We start from the raw sequence: 20104 nt of genomic DNA on the forward strand, positions 1-20104 counted from the left end.
TTGTATACTAATGGGAATTTCATTCACAGGTTCGTGCGCCAACTGGAGGTGGATCAGGAGAGCTGCCTGAAGCCGGACTATGTGAAGCCTTTTCGCACCAAGGACGAAGCGGTCAAGCGGCTAATCAGGTAAGTTGCCGCAACAGTTGTTGTCGATGCAGCTGGAATAACATCGTGTTTTCCTTTGGTCTTGCTCAGATATCATTGCATGCATGAGAATGATGTGGAGTTAAACTCCGATGAGGATGAAGAGTTTGAAGCAACTGCGTTGGGCTTTCGTGATAAGTTCCGTCAGTTGAATGGAAAATTCCAGGAGATTCTATTACAGGAGTCAACCGTAAGTAATCCACTAAATATCCACTGAAAATAGATATAAAATATGTTCCTATAATTTGTTTCAGTTACCTCATCGCACCTCGGAACTTCTGCAAGTGCAGCAGCTAATGATAGACGATTTGAAGGGCGAGATCAGTGATATACGCACCGCAGAGAAGGAGCTGCTCGAGAAACAGCAACAACAGCAGCAACTCAAAGAGGAGCAGAGCTCTGAAGACACGGCTGACAGTGAGTCTCAAATGGACACCAAAGTGAAGGAGGAAATCAAGTCAGAGCCAACGGAAAAAGTGTCAGACTCAGCAGAACAGGCAACAGAAGGAGCTGTGGACAAGTTTGATCTGCTCAAGAATAGTGCGGATGTGAACAAGGCATACAAGCCGCAGCAACAGACACAGCAGCAACAGGTTAAGCGAGAAGAGAATGGCGAGTGGCTGTGTCAGCCCGAGGCTAGCGGCCTGACCAATGGATCACTGGAGGAGACAATTAAGAAGGAGCAGCACAATAGCTCCAAGGATAACACCCAGCGTATCAAAAAGGACTACGACAACTTTGATATCGAATCTGAGCTGACGCCCAGTTTTATCATGAAGAAAGTGGAGCAAAAAATGCAGTCGGATGATGCAAAGAATGCTGAGAACTGTTATGAGTTGCAGGAGGAGGGACAACAACAGCAACAGCAGCAGCAACAACAGCAACAACAGCAGCAGCAGCAACAACAGCAACAGCAGCAGCAGCAACAACAACAGTTACAGCAGCAACATGTTAAGAATAACAATCTCGCCCAAGAGGATCACGAGGACGGTTGGTACTGTCTGCAAAAAGAACTCAACTTGATGAGCAATGAGCCGCTGCAGCCACAGCATCCACAACATGCCCCGCTGCAACATGCTACGCACCAGCAACACTTGTCGCAGCAACATCTCTACGATAACAACGCGAGCAACTTGCTCAATAATGGAAATCATCTGTCCGATCTGTTTCCAAATGGCTGCATTGACAAGAGCAATCAGAGCAACAGCAATACCAGCAGCAATAGCAATAGCAGTAGTTGTGCCGGTGATGTTGGTGGCAATAGCAGCAATGCTGGCAACAACAACAACAGCGTGCCAATTGGCAGCTCTTGCAGCCAACAGCGCCAACAGCCACTGGCCATGCAAGCGGATCAACCCAATCATCATCCCGCCATTAGCGAGTTCTTCAACAGCGACTCGGATGTGCAGAAGTCTGTGGAGACGCGCCTGGAGGCCATGTTCGGCGAGTCGCCAGTGCATTTGGATGTGAAGAACAGCAGCGACACCCACGACATTGAATCCAATTTGGATGAGATATTTGGGGACTCGAAATCGCCAGCAGCGACCCACAAGAACAAAATTAGCATTTGGGGACCCGATGATGGCTTCAACGCTGGCTACAGCAGCGATCAGCAGCAACAGCAGCAGACATATGGCCACCAGCAGCAGCAGCAGCAGCCGCAACAGCAAGCACCACAGCAGCAGCACCATATTGAGCTCAACTGCAACAACAATCCACGCTGGATGCAGAGCATGGAAGCCCACTACACCGACTATATGTCGAGCAGCACCAGCACAGTCGATGGTCAAACGCACAATATGCTGGTGAATGGAGAATCACGCAAACGCCATTGGGACGGCCAACTGATGGGCTCCAGCAGTGACTTGGAGGATGAGAATAGCAGCAAGCGATTGTGCACAGCTTCATCGACGTCCTCGTCGCCCATGTCCTCGCAGCAGCATGTGCAGGTGCCACAGCATGGCATGCTGGATGCGGATATGTTGGCTTTGCATGATGGCATGGGTGTAGATAGCGTGACCACGAATGGTCCTGCTGCCTTTTCACAACTGCTGATGGAGCAGCAGCAGCAGCAGCAACAACAACAACAACAGCAGCAGCAGCAACACAGCTTTGCCAATCATCAGGCTTTCGCGAGCATGTTGGATCCGCAACAACAGCAGCAGCAGCAACAGCAGCAGCAACAACAACAGCAGCAGCAGCACCCACACTACCAGCACAATATGCAGCAACAGCTACAGCAGCCTCAGCAGACCCAAATGCACGTGAACCACATGGGCGGCGCGTCTGTGGTGACGGGCGAATATGATGATGATATTAGCCGACATGTGGCCAGTGCGATTGATAGTATACTGAACCTGCAGAACAGCGGCGATTCGCTGCAGTTCTCACTGGGCTCTTTCTTGGGCGACAGTATACTAGACGATCAACGGCAAGCGGCAAACTTGCCCAGCTGCCAACAGGAGCAGGTGAACAACAGGCGCCGCCAGCTGGGCGAGGACATGGGTGATTGTCTAATCAGCGGCGGTGCTGGGCCAACTGTGAATGCTGTTCCTGATGCTAGCGGCAATCTGTTGCTAGATCATCATCATCATCACCATCATCAACAACAGCAGCAGCAGCAGCAGCAACAACAGCAGCAGCTACTGCAGAATCATCTGGGTCAGCAGCAGCCGCATCTGCAGCATCATACGCAACACCACCATGGCATATCGCAGCCGCAGTCACAGCATCATTCGCAACTGAATGACTTTAGCTGTGTGGCCGCTGGCCTGGATGAGGCCGTCAAGTCGATTATGACCTCTTGACTTGGGCTGCAAGCAGTCACAGCATCTGGATCTGATGTGCCGCAAATCACAGCAGCTGAGCTGCAGTCGGCGGCAACGGCAACGATAGCAAACAGTCTTATATTGGAATTTAACGCCACCACCTTGTAAAGCTGCCCAAGGCAACAAAAACAACAACAAAAACAACAACACATTGATTGTACATTAAGCCCCCTATTGCATGTTATTTGTTCATTTTAGTTGTTGTCGTCCATTGTGCTGAATACATTCGGCAACAGTTGCCAAATTTTTGCACCTTGCTCTGTACAATTTATTTGTTTATTTTAGATCTAAGTTGAGAATGTAGCGTAAATTGTAATTATTCTTGTTTTCGTTTTTAGTCCAATGTGTTTGTACAATATTTAAAGCTACAAGATAAATGACAAAGCAGTCTGGTAATTATTTATAAATTTTGTATAAATTTATAGTCATCCAATCAAGAGCATTCTTATGGGACAGCCGGTCCTTAAAAGTCAATAGTCAAAAGCAATTAACGCGGAGAATTGAAAACAAAACGACGAATAGCATGAAATGCTTCTCAGAGAAGTACACTGAATGAATTCTAATGTAATACAAATGATATAGATACAATAAATAAGTGAATATGCCTAGACAATTTATTAAAATTATATCTTTACTACGAACGAACGAAATGAAACGTGAACCAAGCGAAGAAATGTAAGCACGAAACTAACAAAAATTACTTTGGCATGCCGAAGATTGAATACGCTTGCAGACGCCCTATTATTTCTCATGGAACGCAGTTAAATTGTCCGACAGAATCGACTAGACTTTGGGAATTTAGAAAGAAGAAAGCATTTCAAACAATGTGATCTAATCTAATAGGAAGAGTTCGACATTATGGCTTTAAATCTATATTAAAAATACGTTTTGTTCAAATTCAATTAATGGGAACGGGTCAGTGATCGTAACTGTAACTAAGCATAAAACATTTCCATAAAAGCAAACAACTTGCGAAAGTGTGTAAAAGTGACAAATGACGAGAATTGGTTGTATAATTCACAGTTAAGTGACCTAGCAGGAAGAGCATTCGAAATTCGTAATTAGATTTACGCTAAACAATTGTAACAATGTTGCCAATTCTGTTGAATCGAGGAAAGAAAATTCAACAACAAAAATTCAATATACATTACAAATATATGTATACATGATAAATAAATATATATTAAATTATTTATTATTAAGCATAAATATATACATATATATATTTGTGTAATGCATGCGCCAGTTTCAACAATTGCAGTTTTTAATCAAAGGATTTGCTCTTAGTGTATAAATGTGTAAAGAGAAAGGCATGCGAGAATACGTAAAATATAATAAAATTAATTTAAAACAAATTCAATTTAAGCAATTTAAATTATTATCATTTTAAATACGCTTAACGTCTTTCTGCTTCAGAGCTAACAAACCGAAACGCACTGAGAATAATCTTCGCATGCATGCATAAATAATTCGAATAAATAATGTGCTCAATTTTAATTAGATAGCTCTTAGCCAACTTGGCTTTGACAACGGGTGACATCAGCAAAGCATATAAATGTCTTAGGGAGTTCCACGACAAATGACAAAACGACAAACGACGAAGCAAACCAAACGCAGTTCAAAAGAATAAATCCACAATTTTAGCAAATTTAGTTTAAAACATTTATAAATAATTAATTATATACTTATGAATACATAGAGTTGTGTGTATATTGTACATCAATGCAATAACAAAGCCACAAAAATGATAAATTAAAAATTAAAAATACAAGAAAAGAGAAAACAAAAAACATATATATTAAATGAATCGTATCATTGTATCTTGATCTTGATCTGGACACAAATCTGATTTGTGATTTGTGCCACGTTTTAAATATCGATGTCTGATTAGCATGTAATATAACTTAGAACAGATAATTGAATCCATAATCCGTAAGAAACCACAACTGCGAACTTAATCCAAATATTGTAAATGCTAGGAAGCCGCGCATAAGATTCACGTATTTATCCATACCAATCACAATAAAAGCAACAACAACTACTACTATTTAAAATAAAAGCCACAACAGCAACCGACTACAACAAATGACGAGATCAACACAAACATACTAGTTATTGGTATGGGATGTGACTAAACAATTAGCTCTTAAGTAAATTTTCGAATGGTACCGGTACCGTTCCATTGTATGTATGTATTACTATATCGCGTTTAATTGGCTTAGATCCCGAATTACTCCAGCTCTTTTCTCTGTATTGATTTATAAAGCCGATGCGCACGCAACACTTTCTAGTTGTTATACAAAGACAAATAATGAAATAATTGTGTAAAAATTTATATGTAATAGCTAAAAGTTAAGTTAGTCAAGGAAAATTGCATTCGATTTACATATATACATGTATACATATATTTACATATATTTACATATATACATGTATATATAGCTGCCGATGGAAACAAATGCAAACAGAACTTATCACTCGCTAGGAGCCCACTTCAATTCGACTTATTAATTATATGGTATCATTTACAACTTATATACCCATTGTTTCAATTTGTATTCTAAACTAAGCAGTTACTCCAAATCGGCTTCAACAGAACCTCTCTCCCTAAAAAACCAAAAATACAAATAAAATAAAAACAATTAAAAAAAAATAAGAGAATAAAACAAAAACCAATATCGTATAATAAATTGTTCAGCTAAATGTGTCTAAATGTAATTTAATGAGAAACGAAAAGTAATAAGAAAGCAAAGATTTTTAATGCAACATTGTGAGTTTTAATTACAGCATCAACTTAAACAAGAAAAGAATACGAGCAAGTTTAATATTTCATAGTTTATTAAGCCCATCCATTCATAGTCGTCATAAACATTAAGTACATAATCGTATTAAAACGCAACAAATAACATCAATCCGAATTGAAACAGGAAAGAAACTTTACAAAATAAACCAAAACCCACACAGTAATGCAATCAAATTTAATGCATGTTGGGTGCAAGTGAAAATCGTACGCAAAAAAAAAAAAGAAAGGAAAAAAAAAATTGAAAAATACGTATTCATAAGAATAAAAACAAATTCGGAAAATTTTAAATCATCGTCTTTCATTCCCAACATTTTAAAATTTACTTTCAGCAGTATACAAGTAAGTAAAATCAATATTATTTTGTGCATTGTATTATTTTCTTTGTTTATTTGTATTTTTTTTTTTTTCTAAATAATGCAGAGAGATGGAGTTGTCTTTGCAACTTGAATATCATATCGCGGATTACATACACTTGTACTAAGTACCTACCAATATTATATTGTATTTCTATATGCTATAAATATTATGCGACATTATTACTAGTTATACTTATCAACATTTCGGCAGTTGGTGCACCAGAATTTTTGATATAAAATATGTTCCATGCTTACAATATTTAAATAAATAAATACAAATTATAATAAAAATAGTTTTCTACATCAGTACGATTGAACAAATCATTGACATCTTCCTGGGTTTTATGCTATTGATCAACTTATTATTATTATTTTTTTTTTTTTTGCCAAGTACTATAATACACTTTCGCATCCTAACCTTGGCATAATATTTGGCATTTGCGCTACGCTACGACTAAAAGGGTACTGCCAAAACTTTCATATTTTCCGATAATTATCAAACCCTATTTACTATCTTAGTTGGTATAGATGAATCAATTCGTTTGCCTATTTACAATTAGTTCTGGTACACGGGCAGCGGATGACCCTCCGAGTTGAAGACCCACTTGTCGAGGTCTATTTCCTTGCAATTGTCACTAAATAGCAAATAGAAATATTTCAAAGTCTCGCTCAACCAGAAGCTTTCCATGAGATCGCGCATTCGAGTGTTCAAAGTGTTTTTCACATTGCCCAGTGATGTGTAACCGGCAGCTACTTTTGAATGCTTTTCAAAGGCCTGGAAGATGACCCAGCCCATATCCTGATATGTGCGGTTTCCGGTTAGTGCATAAAAGTAATACAAGCTTTCAATGAACTCGGGTCGCAGCAAGTTGTGCGCATCATTGGACTTCACATATATATCATTTTCTTCCTTGTCGGTTAGCGCAAAGTATGATATCTCCGCTGCCAGTTGTGTAGGCTGTCTAACATAGGTTTGATAACACGTGTCTAGCAAATCTTTAGCGAGCAGTAGATGGGACTCGGGCATGCCGTTCTGGTGGCCAAGCAATAAAGTTCCCGGCAAGTAGCATGTCAAATGGTCCATTTTGGGCTTAAAGTCATGACCATTAATTAGCTCTCCTATATAAACCCAGTGTTCGCGTGGTGTGCGTCGCATCAATTGCGTGAATACGCCGTCTATCGCTTGCATGTAGTCCAAAATAAGACTAAAAAGAAGGAGTTGATTATCGGAGCCCATTTATTATATATATAGCTGTTGTTAACTTACTTGTCGTTATCCTTGCGACCCGTTTGCAGCCATTGCTTGAGTAGGTACTCATAGTAGGAGTCGCCACGTGCACCCAATGAGATTGTCGCATAGTTTCTAAAAGTGCCCGTGTTGGCATTGATAAATATTGGCACCAGGCCGTGACTTTTATCTAGCGCGTGTACTTTTTCATTTACGACGTTTACCACCTAAAATACAGACAATACGAGTATTAATAGATTAATCAGTTAGCAAAATGACTAGAACTTACCCGCTCGTAAATAGAAACATTTGTGGAGCGACTCAGATCACGGAATTCCAACTGTATGGTTGTTACTTCGCTGGTTGAACTATCCGGAGACCATTTTGGCGAATGTGCGGATCTTTCGCCCAGATTCACATCCGAATACGGAATGCCCGATGGCGAAAGAAAACTGGGCAATAAGCGATTGCCCAACTCAGTGGCTTTGACCAAAAACATCCTATCGCCGCTCAAATGGTAAGCGGACAGCAATCCGCCCAGAACACGTATGGTTACCTCGAAGAGATTTACGTCGCGATTTGTGTGGAAATGCAAAGAATCCTTGACCCAATCGCGTGCTTCGTTGAACTCTGTTGAAGTAGAATTGTTTTTAGAATTTTATCAATAAACAAATCTTATTGAATGCTTACCATCCTCTAGGCCCATGATATACATTGTGTCCAGAGAATCAACGATTGAGAGTCCTAAGCCAAACCATTCGTGTGAGGTTTGTGAAACGGGTTTCAGATTGTCGTGACCCCAGGCATACGTCTTATAACCAGCCCAGGAGTGCTTAAAGGCTGCCACAACTGCAGACTGCCGCTCATTGGTAGCGCCATGGAAATGCTGGGGTTTTGCTAACTGTGCGCTCATGCTCTGAAGATGAGACTCAATGCTGACATGGGATACTTTGAATGGGTTACGAATAGCCTCCTCCACTTCTGCACGTAAATTCGAGTGGTCGTTGATATTATTATCCAATGGCTCTTCGATGGGCTGGTCCACATTGTTGACTATGTCGATTATTCCATTCTCATTGCCAACGAGCACAGTTTCCGGTAGCTTATCAACGTTTTCAGCAAATTTACTGTCATCCATCTGTGATAGATAAATAAGTATTTGTAAATGTATAGAATGGTGTTCTAATTGTTATCAGCTGCAAAGCAGAAACCTGAATGGTATTTTAAGTGAGCCGGGCCCCTGACATGTACAGGTGTGTCTTGGTGTTGGAGTACTTGAATTCATTTACTGATAATACGGCTCTAAAGTCGATTGGGCATTTTGAGCTGAATTGCTTGATTGATAACACAGTATAATTATACATGTACAGGTGTGTCTTGGTATTGGAGTACACGCATTTATTTACTGATGATACGTCTCTGAAGTCGATGGGGCTTTTGAGAACTGAATTTGTTAATTAATACCACTGTATAATATTTATACCTTTTCTTCGGCCGGCTTCGCTTTAATTAGGCGGTTCTCATCAGTCATTGGGGATGCGACAGCTGCCGAAATATCGCCGGGTAGCTCGTTACCCTTCTCAACGTTCGGATGATGATGCGGATTCTGTAGCGTGTTTTCGCGCCGTATATGGAAAGGCGCCGCTCCAGGTTTCAGGCGAACATCCTTTATGTTAATTAGCTGATCGCCCGGCAAAAATAGTAGAGCGGTAAATATAAAAGCTGTGAGAGCCATTATGATGAGATTACGTTGACATCTGGGTAACTGATTCCATGACTGCAATTACAAATCACAAATAAAAACCACAAATCAGCATGAGACACGTAAGCTCTAGTTAGTAAATGATTAGCATAAAAACAAATAGGATAAACAATTTAGTGGTTCTATTATGTCTGTTGTTGATCTAATTTGTTGCTATCTCTAGGGAATTGAGGCCAGGCTTACCCGTCGCAAACTCCTTCGGGATATATTACTTTCATCGCCGGCAGCTCCGCCTGATAGGCCCGTCACGGATGTCGACGATAGAGTGAGGGCAACGTGGTCGGTGTTTGTCATGTTCGTGTGGATTTTAATACCCGTTCGATCGAATGCAAATGCAATCTATATGTTTTATTTTAGGACTTTTAAGTGCGAGAGAGGAAATATTCGCACCCGCAATCACTTCGAAGAGAAAAAATCGATGGGCGCTAGTTTCGACAACATTTATATATCTGTTGCAGACTCAACTATCGAACTAACACTAACAATGATTTCTACACATTGCTAGCATTTGGAAATCAGCTAGCGAAATGTATATTTGATAACAATTTTCATTTCCTCGGGGTTTTTCTGCCAATAGTTTCTTATTTTGGTACTATTAAGAATCCTACCCAACACTAACAAATAACCACAGCTGTGGTCACCCAAAACCATTAACATTTGCAGAAATGTTATTAGCAGCGGGCGCTGCTTTACCTAAAGAAGTCGCGATACTCACCTAAAAATCTTTGTAGCGATTTGAAAATTTGAAACAGTTTAAAATTTTAAGAAAAGAGTATTTATTCACAATGGACTAAATTTAATATTAACGCATTGAATGATCTGTGTCAATGATGCTAAACTATCTACTATTTTGATCTTCCGTTCTCTTTTAAGAATTTTAACGGCTGCCGGTCGATAAATATGGGTGAGATGTCGATTGTAGCTAGTAATTGTCTAGAGATACCAAAATAATAAGCATTTCGTGTATAATAAATCGCGGAATATTTAAAAATATAACACGGTTGTATGAAACGAGTAGAAATTTAATGTTTTCCAGTACACAATAAAACTATAAATAATTATTCATTTAATACTATTGTGGAATGTCGTATTTGTTATTAAAATTATGATGAATTATATAAAAATCTGATAAGATTAAAACTACCAGTTGTTTGACAACAAAAACAAATCTATATAAATACATACAACCACCTCAGTGGGGTTGATAAGAAGCGAAGGGCGAGGTCAGTTTGTAATATGCGATTATTAAGGAAACATAGCTATTTCTGAACTTATCACCTACTGGAAATGCAAATAAATAATAGTATATTCAAATGCTTTCACATATTGTGACATACATACATATATACATACATACATATGTATTGCTTATCGCTGAACTTTTGACACATTTCATGTCGTTGAACATAGAAGCTGGACTATGGGCTACAACGAGAGATAGCTATATATATAGTCTCCGCAGTCTTTGACCATTTAGTTGAAATTTTCTACTGCGACTCGAAAGTATTCAAGATGTTCAAGCTTCTGATCGTATGCCTGGCGCTGTGCACATTGGTCTGTAATAAGTGACATTAGTTTCCCTATTTAAAACCGTTTGATTAATAGAAATACAAAAATAAATAAACAAAACAGGGTTATGCCAATGGAGATTGGGCTCCCAAAACAGCAAATGAAATCAAAGAGATACGCGGTGAATGCCTTAAGGCGCATCCCCTGTCCGTTGAACAGATCAACAAGCTGAAGCAAACTGAATTCCCTGACGAGCCCGAGGTGCGCCAATATCTGCTATGCACTGCCACCAAGCTGGATATCTTCTGTACACACGAAGGCTACCACGCGGATCGCCTGGCTAAGCAGTTTAAGATGGACCTTACCGAGGAGGAGGCACTGCAAATTGCCCAGGGCTGCATTGACAGCAATCCTGAGAAGAGCCCAGCGGACGTGTGGGCTTTCCGCGGCCACAAGTGCATGATGGCCAGCAAGATCGGCGAAAGGGTCAGGGCCTACATCAAGGCCAAGCAGGCCGAGGCAGCTGCAAAGGCTTAAGCTCAATAAATTGTCCGTTGTGTTTGAAGGCAAACGCTTTGACGATAAGTTTATTTAATTCTCTGTAAAGGCTACACAATGGGGCAACAAAATTAGACTACATGTGCATTGAACTAGTTTTAAGTGGCTACTGAGCAAGTGATTCTATAAGATGCTTAGGCATCGCCGCCCTCAGTTATGGTCTTCATAGCTGCATTAATGTGCTCCTCCAGCGGCAGATTGCTGTCCAGGGCCGGGTTGCGGAAGCTCTCCAGGAAATAGCAAGTTCCATTGCCATTTGAATTGGGAAACTCCTTTGGCAAGAAGGATGGATCGCGCGGTTGCAGATCAAAGGCAAAGCCTTCGTGCTTGGTTAGCCAACTAAACAAATATTGTTATATGGTCAATGAACTCATCAAACTAATTCATAAGCACTTACTTTTTTGTTGTTGGGCTAACGTTGATCTTCAGTGCCTCGCTGCTCGACTCAAACTTGTTGGCAATGGTCACGTTGTGTCCGAACAGACAGTACCTTGGCATTTTGCGACCGACTACGCCCGCAAGCACTGTGCCAGTGTGCAGGCCGATGCGCATTTTGATTTGCTCTCCATCGTGTGTGATGTGCTTGGAGCAAGCACTGAGCATCTTGAGCGCCATCCAGGCCACCTTGTGGGCATCGTAGATAGAGGCCCGATGCAATCCGCTGGCCACACAATAGGCATCTCCAATGGTCTCCACCTTGTACACGTCAAAGAAGTCGCAGAACTCATCAAAGTCCTTGTACAAGCGCTCTAGCATGCTGATGACCATGAATGGCGTGGCCCGGGAGCAAATGCTGGTAAAGCCAACAATGTCGCTGAAGAGTATGGTCACATCCGGATAGGTCTTGGCATCAATCGAAGAGCCCAACCACAGTTTCTCGGCAATCTCAGCCGGAAAGATCAGGTGCAGAAGGCTGACGTTCTTCTTGCGCTCCTTAGTTACGGCCGAGTTAGCCTCTTCAATGCTGCTCTTTAGCTTATCCATGCGGCGACGTAGGCCATCCTGAGCACGTGCTTGCTCGCCTACTAAGATTACCTCGCGTGTGGCATCGTGCAACGGAATGTCTGAGATGAAGAGCCCATTGCAGGTCAGACCATCCAAGCCGTCCAAGAAGGGTGACCCAATGAATAGTAGTGAATTTGATTCCGGGCAGTGTACCATCTGGCCCTTAATCTCCAAGCCGATAGCAGGAAAATCGGATACTCCCGGCGGGCTGTTTAGCCCAATTAGAAAAGGCGTGTAGGTACGCCGCACGATTTCTCTAAATTTCATGGTCAACCCTTTGGGTCGCTTAAAATCGAAGTAGGTGCTAGCCTGGCAACCAAAGTCCGCTAGATACGGCTTATAGAGCTTGCTGAATCCTCGCCCGAGCTGCACCAGCTCCAGCTGCTCGTTCATGATGAAGTGCCAGGGGAACATCTTGCAGAAACTTGACGAGTTCATTTGCAGATCAGAAGCGTTGGCCGAGTTGCTGCGTGGCACCTTCTCAAGCAATTTTTTGGGTTCCTCAGGTCGCTCCATTTGCAGAGTCTGAGAGTTATCCTTGACCAAAGAGAATAAATAGCGATATCGACGCGCATCGCCCTCAACCGGCTCAATTTTGATGTTCACATCCACCTTGTATAGCATGCGAGTAAGTGCCTTGAGGGAGCCGAGCAACAGCCAAGCTATTACCGGGCGTTCCGAGGTGAAGATCAACTCACCATCGCCCGCACACACAAAGCCCGTATCGGTGACATCATCCTGAGCAAGGAAAACATTAAGTTTGTATAATTTTAGACATGTCATTACAATTTACTAACCTCTTGCAATTTTAGAACATCGTAAACACCATCCAGCGAGCCCAAAAACTCTTGTAGATCGGTGCCCAGACAACGGAAAGCTCTCTCGATGATGCCAGTGCAGCAGCACGTGATCAGCTCCTCGCCAAGTAGGACAAGGATTTCGCTGGCGCTGGCCTCGTCCATCTTCAATAGCAACTCCTGTATATCCGCCAAATAATCATAGTTGGTGCAGTTTTTGAAGAACTTCGGATCCAGTTTACTGTGAATCAATGGCTTATATAAACGTGGATTCCCAGCAGCCTATTTTTTTGGAACTTACAGCTTATGAATGTTTGGCCAACTCTGCCGGTACTTGGCCACCAGCGAGGTGACGGCCGAATTGAGATCCTCGTTCGACGGTGCTGTCAGTAGCTGTATCGCCATCTGCAGATGGGTCAAGGTCAATGCATCGCCAGCTAGAGATGGATCTTCGTCCTCCAAATTCCAATGAGCGCCCGGCTCCACAGTTACCGATGGCTGGCGCGCCAACGAGTCGGCACGACGAAAGAAAGGACACGCCATATTGCGTGCGACTACTATTGGAAAGTCGCCCTGTCTATGATGAATTGAGCGCTATTGGCCAACCCTATTTGGATTATAAATGGTTCGATTTGAGCCAGTTTCATTAATATTATTAAAATTAGGTCACTAAGAAGTGTCATCCCACAAAAAAGTTAATTAAGATCGATATCAGTAGATGTACATATTTATATTCTCGGACTGTGATGTCAACGTTGAATGATATGCAAAACATGGCTCAAGTTCAACGCGCACTTATGTACGTATATGCAGTCGTCTGCCTGCTGTTGCGTTTTAATGAATGCCACCCACCCACTGGCCTATAAAATGACGTCCTCTGTTTCCCTCTCGCCACTCTTGAATGGCTGCTGGATATTCCTTCACTCAGTTGCTGTCTCGTCTACGTTCTCGGAGGTCGATTGTGAGTGCACTGAGCATGTGCCAAGGCTCGCACTTACTTTTCATAAAGAGAAACCCATTAGCATAATGCAATTTCAGTAATGTAATACTTTTGAGGCTTATGAGCAGGTGGTCAGCTTTCAGTTCTGTGCCTCCCCCCTCCACATTTAACAGTCCTGAGCTTTTTTCCTTTCCTGCAGCAAGCATAGCTAGTACCTTTCAATGTGATACCAAAAGAACTTGGTCCGACCAGCATTTATAGCTGTTATAATACTACATTTTCAAGGTAAATAAATAAGGATGTACATAAAAAATTTAAATAACAATAATATATGAACTAAATATATGGATTCAACCTGATAATAAAATAGCATCCGATTTTAAAGCATACTTTTAGTGACAAAAATATACAATACATCGAAGTGCCCCTGCTGAACAAGCGGATACCTTTTCATAATGGATACACAATTTTTTCAGCACTGGGCAAGGACTCGGACATCAGACGTATTTCATTTGTCTCTTACCTGCTGCTTGATTGGCAAGTTTTACTCGATTAATAATACCTTTTATGCAATTTTCACTTCGATTTCTATTTTTGTATATGCGTATAAGAATTTAATTAAAAATTCCCGCAATACCCTTAGAGTTTTTTCGCACGCCTGAAAAATGCCACAACTTAAAATGGAATAAGCTTCGTTTGGCATCAACGACACAGAAAAAGCTTACATTAACATTTGCTGGAGCTTTAAGCTTCTGTCTTGCAGTGAAAGTGTGCAGAGATTGTTGCATTGTTTTGACTATTCTATCAGTAGGCCAGTTAGAGAGAGAGAGAGAGAGAAAATTTGAGTGCGCTACCACAGTTTGATATGAGTTGAGCGGCTATGCGCATGGCTTTCTCTAAGAGTGAAGTTTGCCGTTGGCAAAGCTTTCATGGCGTCCAATGTACCGAGTGCTGTAGCGTACAATTCTACTAATTAACCTGTTGCGTGAGTAAAAAGCCCATAAAACTCTGCTCTCCTATGCCTACTGAGTGTGTTAACTCTCTGCCCTACTCTCATTTTTCTGTCTCTGTCTCTCTCTCTGTCTGTTATTCTTTTGTTGCCGTGCTTTTGAGGTGAAGCCAACAAATACAAGTAGCTCGGCCGCATTTGTTTGTGTATCTAGCAGAATGCTGTTTATGCTGCACGTGGCCTGCCGGCTCTCACCGCTCGCACTCTCAATACTCGCACACACTGAGAGCGGCGGGTGAACGCAATCAAAGTCGGGGCCAGTGTAGCGTCCAGCAAACGGCAACGAGAAATTTATACGGATTGATTCAGTAAATTGACGTTGGTCAGAAGTGCGCAACGTGTTCTACCGTGACGGGTGAACATTTTTAGTTTGGTTTATTTAGGGGGAGGCATAATAGTTCCATCGTGCGAAACGGCAGCTTGCTCTAATATTTGCAATAGTATCTATTTAAAAGACTACTCAGAAATTTGACATATAGCCAGAGCTCCAATTATGGGACATATAATGCAGTTCGTAAGTGCTTCAAGCAGTTAATCTTAATTTAAATTTTAAATATTTTTTCACTGTATATGCACACATAGATATGTATATACATACATTTATCCAAATACATATATATAGAAATGCGATCTGGATTTGCATTGCTTTGTTTGCCTTTGATTTCCTCTTTATTTCTTCTGATTACGATATAACTGTGAGTGCGTGCGTGTATGTGTACTTGCGGGTGTGTGCTTGCACTGCATTGTGGATGCTTTATCTAACTGCAAAAATGTATATACAGAGCTTTTGTCCTTGACCTTGCTTACTTCATCTCTCATAGTCTGCATGCTCTGCTCTCTTTTGCTTTTCTCAATTTTCTCACCCCTTCCTATGGAAAGCTCACTGATGAAAAGTAAAAGTTTCTTATCACGTTTTCCAAATATTATGCAAATTAATTATACGCATGTTTCTTTTTGCAGAAGTTGCTAACTTATTAATCTAATCACATATAATAATACTACCGATTGTGGGAATATTATTGCCTTTTCTATATTTTTGGATTACAGCTAATCATTTCGAATTTTTCGTTTGACTACTTATCTTTAAGGCCACAGTTCAAGCCCTGCAGCTAGCACCGTTTTTTATTAGTTTGGTGCTTTATTTTTCGCTGGTGCGTAAAGATCCAGAGGGTGAACTATGGACAACTGTGCTCAAGTGCTTGCCCATTGTGGCATTGATGTTTTATGTTTTGATCAAGGGATTTTCGCTTAACAAGCAGTAAGCTTTCTCTTATCTTGTTTTCATTAAGCGCTTTTCACTTAAATTATATCCAATTTTTTTAGATTTCGCCGTTCACAATTAATTCTGCTTGGCTTAGTGTTTTCATGTGGCGGCGATGCTTTACTCAATGTTAATCTGTTTCCCTTCGGAATGATTTCCTTTGGCGTGGCGCACATTTTCTACATAAACGCATTTGGCTGGCATCCGCTTAAGTGGATAATCGGAGTCTGTCTTTATGTGCCGGTTATTATTTGTGAGTATTGTAAAAGTAAATTTTTGAACTCTCATTAATCTATTCTTTGTGTACTTTCCAGTTGTTGTTTTTGTGCGCAAATACTTGGATGAGATACTCGTGATTGGTGTACCCATCTATTGTGTCCTGATCATCACCATGTTGTGGCGTGCCTTGGCACGAGCTGTTGATACGAAGAGCTATTTGGCCAGTTTCTGTGCCCTTGGCGCTGTCCTGTTTGTGATATCGGATGCACTTATTGCAGTTACCATGTTCCTGAGTGTAGAGCTGCCTTCGCCACGACTGCAAATCATGATCACCTACTATGCTGCTCAGTTTGCTATTGCGTTGAGCACTGCCGATGACGGACCGTTGCAGCCATGTAAGAACAAAGACAAATAATGTTGTCAATTGCTCAATTAATTTTTCAAACGCAACCACCAAAATATGTACTTCCAAAATATTAGAGTAGTTGTTAAAGCTATTTAGTTGTGATACCAATTATTTGTTAAAAATAAATATCAAACATGTTAAATCAATTTCAAACATAACGAACTTCTTTTGTTTACATACACCACGGTTTTATAGCAGTCAGAGCTACGTAGCGCAACATAAACAGAGTTGCATGTGATGAACGCTAAGGTGACCATTGCACGCGTTTATGTTGACATTTTCTTGCCATTTTCATTACCGCTTGACTCTATCGGCTTGGAATCGTATTTGTTATTCGTTAATATATTATTTTAATCACAGAAAATGGGTCCGTCGGAGTTTAAGCTAAACAATCCCCCCGAGGACCTTATCTCGGCTGTCAAATTTGGCTCAAAATCCAACCAGTATATGGCAGCATCATCTTGGGACGGAACGCTTCGCTTCTACGATGTGGCGGCAAACTCAATGCGCCAAAAATTTGTACAGGATGCTCCTATCTTGGATTGTGCCTTCATGGTTTGTTTCATACATTCTAATCCATGTTAAGTGGAGCCGTAACTATTTACACTTTTTACAGAATATTGTACATGTGGTGAGTGGTGGCCTGGACAATCAACTTCGGATGTACGATGTGAATACTCAAGCTGAAACTCTGGTGGGCTCCCACGATGACCCCATTCGTTGTGTGGAGCATGCGGAGTATGTCAATGGCATCCTGACCGGTAGCTGGGATAAGACAGTCAAACTTTGGGACATGCGCGAAAAGCGCTGTGTTGGATGCTTTGAGCAGAACAACGGCAAGGTTTACTCCATGTCTGTGATTGATGAGAAGATTGTAGTAGCCACATCCGATCGCAAGGTCTTAATTTGGGATTTGCGTAAAACAGATAGTTATATTATGAAACGCGAGTCATCATTGAAGTATCAAACGCGCTGTATTCGTCTATTCCCTAATAAGGAAGGTTATGTCATGTCCTCCATTGAGGGGCGCGTGGCTGTGGAATACCTCGACCACGATCCTGAGGTGCAACGTCGAAAGTTTGCATTCAAATGTCATCGCAACAGAGATAATAATATTGAGCAAATTTATCCAGTTAATGCGGTTAGTTTCCACAATATTTATCACACATTCGCCACCGGCGGCTCCGATTGCATCGTTAACATTTGGGATGGCTTCAACAAAAAGCGTCTGTGCCAGTTCCACGAGTATGACACATCTATATCATCACTGAACTTCAGTGCCGATGGCAGCGCCCTTGCCATTGGCTGCTCATACTTGGATCAATTCACAAAGACACCTGATACAGTGCCTAGTCCGGCCATTTATATACGCTACCCGACTGACCAAGAAACAAAACAGAAATAACTATAAGTAACAAATACTTTAATTACAATTAACTCTGGATCAACTGATTAAATGCATTTCGATTATAGTTTTGAAGTTATTTGAGCATACGCATCCTTAAGCAGCGACCACAAAAGCCGAGCCACTATGTAGCCCAGTTCGACGAAGCTCAGCGTCGATGCACCCACATAAAGGCCTAGAATGCCGCCAAAGCCAGCGACCCAATCGACAAAGCTGTACCTTAGCTTAGTTTCAATCTTCATCAGAACCCGCTGGCCATAATAGATCTCTGCCTTGATTCGTTTTGAGATTGTGGTATTTGTGGCATTGAAGCTGGAGTGAAAGAAGGCTTGCATGAGGCCAGAGAAGCTGAACGGTAAATTGTGACTTACTAGTCGAAACGGCGCACATTCAAATACGTCTGGTAGAGTTGAGTGTTGCAACTGTCTGGGCAGGGGCAGAGCTGACCCCGCCGTGGGTCCTTAATATATTTATCCTGGTCAATGGTTTTCACATACCCAAAGACATCCGTGTGGCGATGAAGGCACGCAAAATCCTGCACAGTGCACTCCTTAGTATCGTCTTTGAGACGGATGGGATTGGTTATCAATATATACTTGAGTTGCTGAACTCACCTATATCTGGCAAATACAAAGGCATGGAGCAATTGCAAGCATGAATGACACTCCACTGTAGGCAAGTGAAAATGCAATTGGTGCGACTGTAGGGTAGATCCTTGTACGGATAGTAGGGATGTCGCTCGTGCTGATGAGATTAGCTTAGTCGATGTTAGTTAGCGAGAATTTGTGAACTTACCTCGAAGTAGCAGCGTCGCTTGACAGGATCCATGGTCTCGGTGTTTTTGGACGTTTGGATGACCATCGGATCAATTGACACAAAGTTTTCCGTGTTCTCATAGAGATGGTAGTTCATGCTGTTTGACCATTGATTGGACTCCTTGATCATTAGCTGAAATGCAAGTGTTGCTCAGTATTATTCGTTATTTAATTTATAAAGACTCGATGTGTCCACCTACATGCATAGAAAAGGGCACCTGGGTGCCAGCGCGCAAGAAGGTATCGTTGAGGTGCAGCATAAACTTGAGGCCAGAGCCTTCTCCGGCTGTGCTTATCTTGAAGGGATAAAACTCACTGATCAGCTTCTTTTTGCGCGATTCTTCGGATATCAACGAGTTAAAAACCAAGCAGACACCTTTCTCAGTGTACTCCGCCACAAACAGCTGACAGCAATCGTATTTGGTTTCATCGAAGAAGCAGGAGTCCGGCTCGAAGAGCTCATCGCAGCGGTAGGCCAAATAACTGGCCAGCTTGATGAGGCTCACGTTCGCCAGCGCCGTTAGATTTCGCTTGGATAGCGCGCCGAGTGTTTGAAACTTGCCAAAGTTGAGCTGCTCCATTTGAACGAGTAGCTGGTGGAAGGACTCACGCGTGTATGAATCAGCATTCCTGGGCAGGAAGCGGTGCTCAGCCGTTGAGGCGCGCAGCCAGTTAACATGATTGAAGGGACAAATAGCAACCGCCGGAAATTGAATATTATAAACGGGATACTGTGTCGTCTCCACCACGCTGACCAGCTGCTGTTCACTGTGCTGATGCTCCAGCATGGAGAAGATGACCAATAGTCCCACCGTAGCTGTCAGCACTACAATAAGCCAAAAGTAGCGAGCGTAAATATGCTTCTCCTCTATGACATTCTGAATGCCATGGATCGTCGAGTGGGCAAACTCTCTGCGCAGCATCTTCTCATACTTTTGCCGCAGATGCTGCGTCCTGAATCGCTGCAGTCCCTGGGTGAGCTTGGCTCGCGGCGCCACGAGCTCCTTGGTGTACAGCAACATGGTAACTGAGTAGAGCAGCGTTGACAGCCTTGCGC

General features: G+C 41.9%; 7 protein-coding genes across 9 annotated transcripts in view; 4 read left to right on the forward strand and 3 right to left on the reverse strand.

Moving 5' to 3' along the window:
- Positions 1 to 4726, forward strand: part of Bicra (BRD4 interacting chromatin remodeling complex associated protein) — a 52764-nt gene extending 48038 nt beyond the window's left edge. For both annotated transcript variants that reach the window (XM_089263567.1, XM_089263566.1), the window contains 3 exons: positions 30 to 128; positions 198 to 336; positions 401 to 4726. In XM_089263567.1, the coding sequence (XP_089119693.1) occupies positions 30 to 128; positions 198 to 336; positions 401 to 2953 (2791 nt within the window). In that variant the 3' untranslated portion in view covers positions 2954 to 4726. The remainder of the gene's footprint in view (positions 1 to 29; positions 129 to 197; positions 337 to 400) is intronic.
- Positions 4727 to 6563: 1837 nt separating this feature from the next.
- alpha-Man-Ib (alpha-Mannosidase class I b) lies at positions 6564 to 9753 on the reverse strand. The gene is made up of 6 exons (XM_018108217.3): positions 9307 to 9753; positions 8845 to 9138; positions 8052 to 8499; positions 7651 to 7991; positions 7401 to 7588; positions 6564 to 7338 (listed from the first exon to the last, which is right to left on the reverse strand). Exons 1-6 carry the CDS (start codon positions 9415 to 9417, stop codon positions 6690 to 6692), a joined length of 2031 nt encoding a protein of 676 aa, XP_017963706.1. The 5' UTR covers positions 9418 to 9753; the 3' UTR covers positions 6564 to 6689.
- A 769-nt stretch (positions 9754 to 10522) lies between these two features.
- On the forward strand, positions 10523 to 11217 carry Obp99c (Odorant-binding protein 99c). Its single transcript, XM_018108333.3, has 2 exons — positions 10523 to 10677; positions 10756 to 11217. The coding sequence occupies exons 1-2, from the start codon at positions 10636 to 10638 to the stop codon at positions 11167 to 11169; spliced, it is 456 nt and encodes a 151-aa protein (XP_017963822.1). The 5' UTR covers positions 10523 to 10635; the 3' UTR covers positions 11170 to 11217.
- Gycalpha99B (guanylate cyclase 1 soluble subunit alpha 2) lies at positions 11187 to 14653 on the reverse strand. Of its 2 annotated transcripts, none has more exons than XM_018108197.3 (5): positions 14495 to 14653; positions 13294 to 13599; positions 12993 to 13233; positions 11588 to 12933; positions 11187 to 11529 (listed from the first exon to the last, which is right to left on the reverse strand). In XM_018108197.3, the coding sequence occupies exons 2-5, from the start codon at positions 13533 to 13535 to the stop codon at positions 11325 to 11327; spliced, it is 2034 nt and encodes a 677-aa protein (XP_017963686.1). In that variant the 5' UTR covers positions 13536 to 13599; positions 14495 to 14653; the 3' UTR covers positions 11187 to 11324. The 2 variants fall into 2 exon arrangements, with proteins under 2 accessions (XP_017963686.1, XP_017963694.1); XM_018108205.3 differs by having other exon boundaries at positions 14456 to 14635.
- A 357-nt stretch (positions 14654 to 15010) lies between these two features.
- LOC108656286 (lysoplasmalogenase TMEM86A) lies at positions 15011 to 16985 on the forward strand. Its single transcript, XM_018108309.3, has 4 exons — positions 15011 to 15455; positions 16030 to 16199; positions 16265 to 16455; positions 16517 to 16985. Exons 1-4 carry the CDS (start codon positions 15435 to 15437, stop codon positions 16834 to 16836), a joined length of 702 nt encoding a protein of 233 aa, XP_017963798.1. The 5' UTR covers positions 15011 to 15434; the 3' UTR covers positions 16837 to 16985.
- Positions 16986 to 17080: 95 nt separating this feature from the next.
- Positions 17081 to 18311, forward strand: Bub3 (mitotic checkpoint protein Bub3). Its single transcript, XM_018098065.3, has 2 exons — positions 17081 to 17382; positions 17444 to 18311. The coding sequence occupies exons 1-2, from the start codon at positions 17191 to 17193 to the stop codon at positions 18230 to 18232; spliced, it is 981 nt and encodes a 326-aa protein (XP_017953554.1). The 5' UTR covers positions 17081 to 17190; the 3' UTR covers positions 18233 to 18311.
- On the reverse strand, positions 17105 to 20069 carry ppk19 (pickpocket 19). Its single transcript, XM_089263746.1, has 5 exons — positions 19248 to 20069; positions 19028 to 19180; positions 18847 to 18976; positions 18604 to 18793; positions 17105 to 18544 (listed from the first exon to the last, which is right to left on the reverse strand). Exons 1-5 carry the CDS (start codon positions 20067 to 20069, stop codon positions 18295 to 18297), a joined length of 1545 nt encoding a protein of 514 aa, XP_089119872.1. The 3' UTR covers positions 17105 to 18294.
- Positions 20070 to 20104: the final 35 nt, after the last annotated feature.

Source organism: Drosophila navojoa, chromosome 2, assembly GCF_054131105.1.
Source record: "Drosophila navojoa isolate 15081-1374.11 chromosome 2, UAZ_NAV_1.0, whole genome shotgun sequence".
Taxonomy (NCBI): domain Eukaryota; kingdom Metazoa; phylum Arthropoda; class Insecta; order Diptera; family Drosophilidae; genus Drosophila; species Drosophila navojoa.

Coding starts and splice junctions, on each gene's coding strand:
- alpha-Man-Ib (XM_018108217.3), bottom strand. CDS start 9,417: ATGACAAACACCGACCACGTTGCCCTCACTCTATCGTCGACATCCGTG. Junction 8,500..8,844: donor CGAAGCCGGCCGAAGAAAAG/GTATAAATATTA, acceptor TATCTATCACAG/ATGGATGACAGTAAATTTGC. Junction 7,589..7,650: donor ATGTTTCTATTTACGAGCGG/GTAAGTTCTAGT, acceptor TCTGTATTTTAG/GTGGTAAACGTCGTAAATGA.
- Obp99c (XM_018108333.3), top strand. CDS start 10,636: ATGTTCAAGCTTCTGATCGTATGCCTGGCGCTGTGCACATTG. Junction 10,678..10,755: donor GCCTGGCGCTGTGCACATTG/GTCTGTAATAAG, acceptor TAAACAAAACAG/GGTTATGCCAATGGAGATTG.
- Gycalpha99B (XM_018108197.3), bottom strand. CDS start 13,535: ATGGCGTGTCCTTTCTTTCGTCGTGCCGACTCGTTGGCGCGCCAGCCA. Junction 13,234..13,293: donor TGGCCAAACATTCATAAGCT/GTAAGTTCCAAA, acceptor ATTGATTCACAG/TAAACTGGATCCGAAGTTCT. Junction 11,530..11,587: donor GTTAGCCCAACAACAAAAAA/GTAAGTGCTTAT, acceptor ATATTTGTTTAG/TTGGCTAACCAAGCACGAAG.
- LOC108656286 (XM_018108309.3), top strand. CDS start 15,435: ATGGGACATATAATGCAGTTC. Junction 15,456..16,029: donor TGGGACATATAATGCAGTTC/GTAAGTGCTTCA, acceptor CTTATCTTTAAG/GCCACAGTTCAAGCCCTGCA. Junction 16,456..16,516: donor TTATGTGCCGGTTATTATTT/GTGAGTATTGTA, acceptor TGTACTTTCCAG/TTGTTGTTTTTGTGCGCAAA.
- Bub3 (XM_018098065.3), top strand. CDS start 17,191: ATGGGTCCGTCGGAGTTTAAGCTAAACAATCCCCCCGAGGACCTTATC. Junction 17,383..17,443: donor TCTTGGATTGTGCCTTCATG/GTTTGTTTCATA, acceptor CACTTTTTACAG/AATATTGTACATGTGGTGAG.
- ppk19 (XM_089263746.1), bottom strand. CDS start 20,069: ATGTTGCTGTACACCAAGGAGCTCGTGGCGCCGCGAGCCAAGCTCACC. Junction 19,181..19,247: donor AGGTGCCCTTTTCTATGCAT/GTAGGTGGACAC, acceptor CTTGCATTTCAG/CTAATGATCAAGGAGTCCAA. Junction 18,977..19,027: donor AGCGACGCTGCTACTTCGAG/GTAAGTTCACAA, acceptor TAATCTCATCAG/CACGAGCGACATCCCTACTA.